Below are 10,701 nucleotides of genomic sequence, written 5' to 3' on the forward strand. Positions count from 1 at the left end.
TTAAATATTGTCTGTTATATTCCACAAACAGGAAGAGTAGTTCTGCATCTAAAGCCACCACAATGAGTGAAAATGTGAGTATTTTAAAAACATATTATTTATAGATCAGATGTGTTTAGAAAATAGGGCAGGGAAATAAAATAATTATACAGAAGTGATGGACTGTCATTTTTACTATACTTTTGTCTTCTTGGGTCTATGACTGGTCTTTAGAAGGAGCTGAGGGAATGTTAGCTTCCATTCTCTGTCTGGAATGGTAGGATAAAGTTACCCCACATTTGTAGATCAGTGGGGCTTTGCCATACCGTTCATCCTTTTTCTCATGTTTGCTATCAGTAGCCTCCTCAGCATCATTCAGTCTGATTATTATCAGCTCCATTTCACAGATGAGAAAATTAAGGCCCAAGTTCTCACAGGTCCCAGTGGTGGGGCTGGATACAGGTACCTTGATTATTGTCAGCTTACCCAAGCAGATGCCTTCCCCTAGATCTGTGACTGTAAGACTCTCCTTTCGTTATTCAGACAACCCGGAAAATTTAGGAATATGGAATATCCTCTGCTATTGCCAAAAGGAATATTTCAGAAATCCCTGAAGGGATACAATAATTATCTAATTCAGGTGTTTTAAGCAACATAAGTTGGACCCTTGTGTACTTATGCTTCTGTGAACACTATAGTGAAGCAGTAAATAACATCGTTGCTCAGATTTTGTAGCTCTTTGGATGGATATTCAACCATCTGGATTTTTTATTTATTTATTTTTTTCAGGAATATGGGAGGTAAGCGGGGAAGGTTTCCAGTGTTTTTAGAGGTCTAACCCCTCTCTTGAGAAATGGAACACTGGTTCTCTGAATTCACACATAAAGCTAGGGGTATGCAGTGGAAACCAGTATTTTTTTTTTTAAAAATTTATTAACACATAATGTATTATTAGTCCCAGGGGTACAGGTCTGTGAATCGCCAGGTTTACACACTTCACAGCACTCACCATAGCACATACCTTCCCCAATGTCCATAACCCCACCCCCCTCTCCCTACCCTCCTCCCCCTGGGCAACCCTCCGTTTGTTTTGTGAGATTAAGAGCCTCTTATGGTTTGTGGATACTAGTATTTTAATAACTTGAGTGATTTTAAGTGACACTAATTTACAATCCACTTATTATTCCATATATTTTTTTCTGTCAAAATTTGATTTTTTTAAATTGTCTACTCCAGAATCTCTCACAGAAGTCACTTTATTTTGTACTTTACCGCGCCACAATCATATTATTCTTTCATTAGCAGATAAGCAATACGTAACTCCATCATTTGATCCTAGAATTTATAGAAAACACTCCTTAAATGTGGAATAAAGTAATCTTATCCTTCCAAACAGTAAGAGACACTTTGTGCCTGTATCTTTTTTTTTTTTTTTGTCATTGTCTTCTTCCTGGTTGCCCTCATTCCACTGAGAGGTTGAGCCCCCCATTATGGTTTTGCCATAAAGCACGATTTCTCAGTCTTAGCATTATTGACAATTTCTCATCATTCTTATATTGTAATTTCTTTATAATGAGTTCTTACAATTTTACATATTCGGGGGGGGTGCGCTGTACCATGCATGATAGGATGTTTAGCAGCACCCTGGCCTCTACCCTCTAGATGTCAGGAACATACCCCAAGCAGATAAGATTACCCCATTCTGACTTCTTTACTCTTTAGGCAAAGTCTCAAAGAACTTATTTCCTAGTATTTCTTTAATTCCCCATAAAACAGATTTAGTTCACTCTATGCTGGTTTGTACCTATGAGAGTCTCATAGTGCATGTAACCTTATACTGATAAAATTTATATATTTCTTTAATTATGAATTAATACATTGTACTTAAACTTATTTTTTTCCCTTTTCTTAGGATTTCAAGCATACAAAATCCTTTATAATTTAAAAGAAGTCCACCTCTGAGATACGCCAAAACCACAGTTGTTACACGTTATTAAAAGATTGTAAAACTCTGCTTTGTCTTACATTTGCAAAGAGGTACATGAGGAGATGAAGCTGATATTTCACGATAATTTTTATGATCGTTAAGTTACTTGAAATTGTTATTTTAAACAAATAGTTCTGTCAGCACCTAAATAAAATCCAGTCTGACTTCTCGCGTCTGGACTAAATTAAAAGAATCACAAAACTCTGTAATATTCTGGGGTTTACGAAATGTTAAATGTCCTAACTTCTAGAGGAAATTACTAAAATATATGATACTGATTGTGAAATTAATCCACAGAGCATGAAAATATATACTGTGCTCACCTTCTGTGCAGCAGTCTGATTTAGAAGGTTAAGAAAATACTGACAGACACAAAAGGAACCCCTGGTCTCATTTCTACCAGAATCCTCTTTTCTCCCTTAATACAATCCTTATTCCGCTGCTCATTTATCACTAATCTATTCACAGAAAGGAGGTAGGAGGACTGGGTTTTATTTCCAAGGATTTGTGCTTTGTGTTTACTTTAATTTGTGGGAACCAAAACCAACATGAAAAAAAAAAAAAAAAAAAAAAAAAAACCTAATGACCAGAGCCCACTCCCCCAGTGTGTGTCATTGATTTCTTCATTAAACATAATTTTGAGAGTCAAACACAAACCCAAGTGTGTTATTTCACTTGAGTTGTTTGTTGGTCTTTCCTTCTTCTAAGACTATTTTGAAGAGGATCGACGGCCTTGACCTCAGAACTCGGCACTGCACCTACAGCGTAACCTTGCAGACACCTTTCTCTGCGTGATGGTGACTTCATACTGATTTTCATATGATTTTCTCTGAAAACCACGCAGTGAAATTCTGAGCTGAGCCGAGTCCCTTGCTAGCCAATCCTGCTTATTGCAGAGCCGGGGATGTTAAGAGAAGGGGTTATCTGACAAGCGAAACAAAAGAGCTCACTGGGCTCCCCACACTTGTTGCCTTCCTTGATACATTGAAAGACACAGGAGAAACGGTGGCCAAAGTGAAAAATCAGTCTCATCATCTGATTAATTGTAAGGTGTCCAACTAACAGTAAGAACAATCAGACTGTGTCAAAAAAAGCATAATTTTCTATAACGTATGATGATTATTCAATTCATATAAAATATGGGTAATAAAATATGGGTAGGGCATTTCTCATTCTAGGAAAATCTGGATGAAACTTTGTCACGAACTTTGAACATGGTTAAGCTGCTTTTAAAGGAATCTATTCCTTTTTCCCATTAGACAAAGCAAATCCCAGGATTATCTGGACAAATGGTTTAAGCATTAGCATGTACCTGGACACCACACCAGGCCACTGGAAGATGCCTGTTGTCAGACCATACCTTGCCCCCCACTTGTCTGTGGCACTGGGTGCTTCTCAACAGAACAGACTCCTTCCACATTTTCTATATAAAGGGCCAGACAGTAAATATTTTAAACCATACTGGCCTGTTACAATTACTCAACTCTGCCTTTGTAGCACAAAAGCGGCCATAGACAATAATAAACAAATAGCATGTTTGTGTTCCAATAAAACTTTATTTATAAAAATGGCAGGCGCAGACAGGATTTGGCTCCTTATACGTGGTTCCCCAACTCCTAGTGGTGAAGCATGAGAAAAATACCTGTCTATAAACATTTGCAGAAATTAAGCTAAATGTTGCCCATGCTTTGATTTGCTTTGGTATGAGTAATGCTTTCTTCTTGCATTGCCAAGTGTCAAGGGTATATGTGAGTCTCCAAGGTGGCCCTTCAGGGGGCGTCTGGGTGGCTCAGTTGGTTAAGTGTCTGATTCTTGATCTCAGCTCAGATCTTCTTGATCTCAGGGTTATAAATTCAAGCCCCACATTGGGTTCCACACTGGGCTTGAAGCCTACTTTAAAAAAAAAAAAAAAAAAAAAAAGATGGCTCCCCAGGTATACCTACCATCACATAAGATTAATTTCTTCCACTTAAATGACACAAATCCATGTTGTGGAGGAAAATACATAGTGCCTTAACTTTACTAACAGATGAAAGCTTCTGAGTCATTTGGCTAGAGGATTCATCTTATAAAGTATTAACATACAATACTTTCTTTGAGCCAAATATATATTATACATTATTTTACCATATTATATGTAGCTAAGTAGATGTTATTGTGTAGAGAATGCTTTCTCCCACACAAAGGATATACTATAGAGCACTCATTCTCCATTTATTGAAAGTATATCGACTTGTGTCTGGACTTATGCTTCCATTTGCTTTTGAGGGACTTGAATATTAACAATTGGTAAAACCCCATTTCATAGAGCATTTTATTTTCCTGCAGTAAAATTGTATTGTATAAGAATTAGGGCTCTGAAATCTCTAATAGAAAGTTTTGCTTTGTTTTAATTATCATTGTTGTTCCTATAACTAGATTTATTTTTAGTTGTAGGTTTAACCTTACTAAATCAGGAACAATTGATTGTTTTTTAGTACAACTTTGCAAAGACCTTCCCTCAACTCACGAGTGGCTTTGTTTGATGAAAATCTACTTTAATAAAAATAGCTGAACTTGTTCAACTTTTTAGGTCCATTTAACCGGAGCAGGGCAAGAGTCATCCACCTATTGTTCAGTAAAACCTGGGAAACTACACCCTCTCACCATCTGTGGCTACAGGGCGAGTTCTTTAGCTGCTCAAGATTAGAACCTCATCATCTTTCATCTGGCTGCCTGCCAACCTCTCAAATGCTGACAAAAATGCTCTGCAAATAAAAAGTCAAAACTATAGAACATTTTATATATGTCAGGCGGGGGTGGATGGAAGTAAGTCCTCACCTCCATCCCCTGTATACAATCTCATTCACTCAACGGTATTACCTATCATGAGGCACTTGGGTGGCTCGGTCAGTTAAGGGTCCGACTCTTAATTTCAGCTCAGGTTGTGATCTCAGGGTCATGAGGTGGAGCCCCGTGGAGTCTGCTTGAGATTCTCTCTCCCTCTGCCCCTCTCCTAAATAAATATATTTTTTTAAAAAACAAAGTTGGTCATGTCATCATTGGCAGACAAGGAATCTGAGACTCAGAGTCAGTCCACCAGGTCCACAGAAGTGAGGACTCATGGTTTACAAGACCATGGTTTACAGGTCCATCTGCTGCTGGAGGTTTCACGCAAGGTGGTTTATTTCTTACCCCTAACAAACATTCCCTTCAAATTCTGAAGCTTCCCTCTTGTGCCACACCTCCCCTTCACTCTTAGTAACCTCTGGCAAGTTGACCCCTCCCTAGGCTCGCAGCTTGCAACATTGTTCGGTCTTCCCTGTCCCCACAACCCAGTCTCAGTGCTGTGGCGGGCCCTTCCGTCCTCATCCACTCTTCCCTCACCCCAGATGCCCAAATCTCTAATCTTGTTTTATTGTTGTTGTTGTTGTTTAATCTTGAAGCTAATCAGGATGACATTTAAATGCCAGCAGTCCTACCCTTCCTATCTCTGCATCTGCCCATCCTCCACCTCCCCTTACCCAGACACGCCACCCTGCACTGGCTCATTCCGGATTGTCACTGCTTTCATCCTTTTCACCTCTGGCCTTTGTTCCCATCTCAAGTTTTATCTTTTTTTTTTTTGCTTTCAAGTTTTGTCTTCTACGACCTTCCTCCCCCAAATACTCTCTCCCTTAGTCGGACTTCTATCTCAACGACTACCAGATTACACTCTTAAGCAATGTCAGTCCACTTCTCCCTTTTCTCCCTTCCCCTTGCTAAAAATCTCCCACTCTTTTCCTTTACGGAGCTTATTACCAAGGGCTAAATTCCTAACCCAGGGGTTCAAGGCTTCCCCCCTCGCCCTTACATACATGTTTTGTCATACTCTCACAACCTACCTATCTAGCCAAATGTTCCACTGTTCTACTTTGGTTGCCTTCTGCACCCATCATACTGAACTAGGGTCATTTTATTTCACACATGCAATGTTTTCCCCCTGGAATGCTGATTCTCCCCATCAACAGAATAGGTAAATGCTATTTACTCTTTAAGGGACAGCTCAAATTTCATCTTCTCTGTGAGGCTTTCCCTCATTCCCTGCTGGAAGAAGTTTCTTTCTTCTCTGAGTCTCCATAGCACTTGGTTGATTTTTTTTTTTTTTAAGGGCAATTGTTGGTTTTTATTTCATAATACACTTGTACATGTATTAAACAGTATCTGATGTGGGGTTGGTATCAAATAAATGCTGAATGAATTTTTTTAAAAAAAGAGCACTTGTGAAAGGACAACTAAAAAATTGATAAAATTTCTCCACAGATTTAGATTATTAATAAAGTATTGTATTCCGCAATGTTATTATCATCCAGTTCATTTATTATGCAAAGTGACACAAATTATTACTCCATGAATTAAAGCTGGACATTAATTATTTCCCTCTTTTCCCACTCCTTTGTTATTAGGCATCCATTTCCACACAGTTCTTGAAAAGATCTTAAGGTATTTTTCTAACTTTCAAGTTTTAAAATTTGTTTTTCCATCCTATGTTTCTTATTTCTGGTTTTCCATCCTTAATTTTCCGTACTTTGTTCTATAAGGGTTTGGGACACTTTTAGTAGTAATACCTGGTCAGGAAATTCAAGGTAAACTGTCAATACTGTTAAAAAAGGGACAACATACTCTAGAATGGAGACATTTGTACTAAGTCCAAATTGTCAAACCAAAACTTTAATACCGAACTTAGTTTCAACCTCTCCTGGGAGTGGAATCTATAACATCAACCTGGAATTGCCTGGTCAAACTAGTGAGGTGATCTGCCCCATAGACCCCTTCAGTCCCCTAAAGGAAGGTGACCTTGCCACAGCCAATCCACTCTGCTTGTAACTTCCCTGTCCCATCCCTTTCTGCCTATAAAAGCCATTTTGTGTAGCTCTTCAAGGCACCTTCCTATGTGTTAGACTGACAGCTCCCTGATTCATAAGACTTCCTCAGTTGAATTTCATTTAACACTTTCTAATTACTCTTGTTTATGATTTTTAAAAATAAGCCATATTTTTATTTGCCCAAGTTTAAAAAAAAAAGTACTAAGACATACTAAAGTATAAAACGTCTTTATGCTTTCTCCTAACAAAATGCTCTCAAAGTAAGTGAATAGTTGTATCAACAAAGGACCTGTTTAAGTTCTCTAAGACTGAGGGCGGATTGATTTAAAGGTCCACTTCATCCTGTTTTTAACACTGAATGTGTTACTTACAAGTGCTTCCTAAAGATGGGGTAAAAACTGAAGCTTCCTAAGATACGTGGTTGGATTTCTGACCTTGCCAGGTGACTTTCAATTCTCAAACTCAATTTCTTTCCAAATATTTAACTAACAAAAATTATATTAAAGTTACTATATGTCAAGAAAATTGTTTTTCTTATATTTTAGGATAACGTATAGCAAAGAACATGAGAAAAAGCATTATACATAAAGACAGGATACGTTTGTGTTAACAGAATGTTGATTAGGCCATCTTCTGTTGCCCCAAGGCTGAAGATAAGTACCTCCTAAACCAAAAACCATTTAAGTACAGATACCCCCTTGGATGTTCATGAAGATAATGTTGCTACCCTGAAATCATTACCCCAGTCCTCTCCCTTTTACCCTACGACACAAGCTCGAATGGACAGATTGAGGGTGGGGAGGAACTGAGAGAGACTGAATTGTCCAAACTGTGAGACAAAATGAATTTGTCCAAGTTGTGCATTCTATTAGCCAACTCATCCCCAAGTACGGGGAATTTTAAAGAGAATCGCTTAGAAAAACTGAAGGCAGTTGCCAAGAAGGAAATAGCTATTTGAGCAGGGAGAAAGAGTTGGAAAAAGACATGAAGATAGAAAGGGGAACGGTGAAGCACCGATTTCCCCATGATTTCTTGGGGCAAAGATAGATGAATTTCCCATGGTCATCTGGGCATCATTGAAAGTAGCAGGCCTTGGGCCTCCTGCCAGTGTCTTACTGGGGCAGGACATCTGAAACAAGTTGGACCGGGATGGGAACAGAGAGGAGTCTGGAAGAGAAGGAGCAGTTGGAGTAGACCTCCCACTTAGGGTAATCTGTGCAATGGGAAGACCTCCCAGCACACAGAGCCGCCCCCCTCCAAGAACTTATACACACAGCACCCAACATTTATAGGCCTGCGACAGCAAGGGCAGCAAAGGAGAACTAGTAATCGCCAAAACCAAAAAATCCTACACTAAATGATTTAAGTAAAAATCACCTGAAACAGAAGCCCTCTTTGGTTATTATTATTGAATGTAACAGATGTTATGACCCTTTCGAGCTCTCAACTTTCAACTCCATTTCCTCCTCTTATAAGGATACTGGCCAGACTGGATTCAGGCCCACCCTAAAGACCCAATTTTAACTTATTCCTTGTTAAAAGTCCTGTCCCCAAATACAACCACATTGTAAAGTTCTGGGGGTTAGGATTTCCACAAATGAATTTTAGGGAAATGCAGTTCAACCTGGAACACCAGGCATAGGAGAAAAAACCATTTTCAATATGGAAACGTAGTAGGTTGAGATCGTTTTTAACAAACATCTAAGGTGTTAAGTTCAGGATAAAAAGTGCACTGGCAGACTGTAAAGGCAGAGAAAGGCTGGAGTTGCACAGTTGGGGCAGCCTCATCAGAAAGAGGAAGGGGCTCTGAAGAAGATGAGGGCTTTAACATCCAGCTGAAAAAAAGATCACTTCCCTGGTCAAAAGTTAGTAATAAATGCCCACAGATGTAGGGCATGAGGTACTTAATACAGTGTTCTTGTAATCAGTCATAAATACAATCCTTATTGTTTACAGAATGAATGAAGACTGGGATGTTCCAGCAAACTCCAAATAGTTGCAAGACAGATTTTTTTAAAGTGTTATGAGACAGTAGATGTGAAATGATAAAAGGTCCAATTCAACTAAACTGAGTGGGGTAAATAAGGGAATAAGAAGGGAGGGGAAGGCTGTGCTGACAAGGGTCAGGCCCTTCTCTAGACCAGCAATTGCACCGTGGACCCCAAGGCAGCCCGCCTGCCACAGGTGGTTGGGAGTTGCTTCAGGGGAGGTTAGAGAAAGAACCTGAGCAACTAGACTTCCTCAATTACTTTTAAATAATACCGTAACCAAACACTATTTCAATGTCTACAACTAGTTAAATAAAAATAGTTCCAGGGAACAGTCACTGCTTACCATCATTTGAAGAGACTGGGCCGTTTCTTCCTACTGCTTTACCCTTCCCAATTCTAAACTCTGCACATCTTACTCATATAATCACAGCTGTATTATTAGGATATGGTTACAGAAGTCTTTTGGGAATGGTATTTCTAAGTGGGTTTGATTTCAGCTAGAATGGCACACCACAGTAAAAATCTATTCCTCTTTTGATATGAGCTAAAATGCATTAAGAAAGCTGTTTTAGGACTTCATTTAAAAAAAAAAAATCTGTAAAGGTTTATTAACATCCATACTTATTGACAGAAGTCAGTTTGTCAGGTGTGAAAAGACACAGCAGTTTCCTTCTTAAGAAAAATAATCTCCTTAAGAGCTATCTCCAGTAACCAGAATTTTGATGTGCCTGCTACGGCACCTATCTGGTACATTATTTGCTGGCTCTTCCATCACCTGGGTAAAATCACACCATATGGCTTCATCTTTCAAAGGAGGTTCCTTTGTAGAACACCTACCCTGTCTCAACTTTCCTTCCTCTGTCTGGAGAGCACAGTAGTAGCCTCTGATCATAAACTGCAAGGGAAGAGGAGGGACCTGGGCTATTAGGATAAAAGCAGTTAACATTTGATGAGATGGTAGTTAAAACACAATGGATGTTCCTGTGTATATTCAAACTTAACTTGAGTTTCCTGGGAAAGCGATGATAAAGATTTGTAAGCCATTTCTTTATATTCTGGGAGTGGATAGAACATGCTTCTGCAGCAAACATTCCTTAGCTCAGGGTGTCTGAGGTTCTGCTGGTTCCAGGCGTTTCGAGGAGAGGGGCCGCGTAGAGAGGTCCGGAGTCGAGGCGGAGCCTTCAGGCGACCTGAGTGGGGAGGCGCGGCTGCCTGGGGTCCACCCTCCCGGGAGTTGAGGCCCGGAAGGACTCGATCTGGGAGGTTGAGGGGTAAACATAAGACTCAAATCAGGAATCTTGGGTCTTTGGAGACCCCTGAAGTCCTGACTCTGCTGCCTTCCACCCCACACCGTGTGTAGCTCCAGACTGGATGATCGAGGTTGTTTGCAACGACCGTCTAGGGAAGAAGGTCCGCATTAAGTGCAACACTGATGACACCATCGGGGACCTTAAGAAGCTGATCGCAGCCCAAACTGGCACCCGTTGGAACAAGATCGTCCTGAAGAAGTGGTACACGATTTTTAAGGACCACGTGCCTCTGGGGGACTATGAAATCCACGATGGGATGAACCTGGAGCTTTATTACCAGTAGAGGAGAATTCCTTCCCCCTGCTGTACCCTGCCTTGTCTTCCCTTCCCCTCTTCTTCCTCCCCCAACCCCTCCTCTCCCATCGTCACCCCCACACAGATATGGATACTTGTTTTTAAAAACTCATGTTAATAAAATCCTAGAAGTTGCAAAAAAAAAAAAGTAAGTTTCCAGGACTAAAAAGGTAGCCCTGCACACTGAGAAGAGTCTGGTGGGTTATGGGCAAGTTCTAGCCGGTTTATCCAAAGTCTCCATCTGATTCATGATAACCAATGGGAGGATTTAACAATGATGCCGAGACACAGAATTC

General features: G+C 39.9%; 2 protein-coding genes across 2 annotated transcripts in view; both read left to right on the forward strand.

The window, feature by feature from the left end:
* Positions 1–2,135, forward strand: part of JAM2 (junctional adhesion molecule 2) — a 63,416-nt gene extending 61,281 nt beyond the window's left edge. The window contains exons 9-10 of the mRNA XM_059392184.1: positions 32–74; positions 1,892–2,135. Coding sequence (XP_059248167.1) covers positions 32–74; positions 1,892–1,924 — 76 coding nt within the window. The 3' untranslated portion in view covers positions 1,925–2,135. The remainder of the gene's footprint in view (positions 1–31; positions 75–1,891) is intronic.
* Positions 2,136–10,068: 7,933 nt separating this feature from the next.
* LOC132012326 (ubiquitin-like protein 5) lies at positions 10,069–10,553 on the forward strand. The gene has a single exon (XM_059392194.1). The coding sequence runs from the start codon at positions 10,173–10,175 to the stop codon at positions 10,392–10,394; it is 222 nt and encodes a 73-aa protein (XP_059248177.1). The 5' UTR covers positions 10,069–10,172; the 3' UTR covers positions 10,395–10,553.
* The last annotated feature ends 148 nt before the right edge of the window (positions 10,554–10,701 follow it).

Source organism: Mustela nigripes, chromosome 2 (assembly GCF_022355385.1).
Source record: "Mustela nigripes isolate SB6536 chromosome 2, MUSNIG.SB6536, whole genome shotgun sequence".
In the NCBI taxonomy this organism is placed as follows: domain Eukaryota; kingdom Metazoa; phylum Chordata; class Mammalia; order Carnivora; family Mustelidae; genus Mustela; species Mustela nigripes.

Excerpts from the sequence above, each read along its gene's own strand:
- LOC132012326 (XM_059392194.1), top strand. The coding sequence starts at position 10,173 with ATGATCGAGGTTGTTTGCAACGACCGTCTAGGGAAGAAGGTCCGCATT.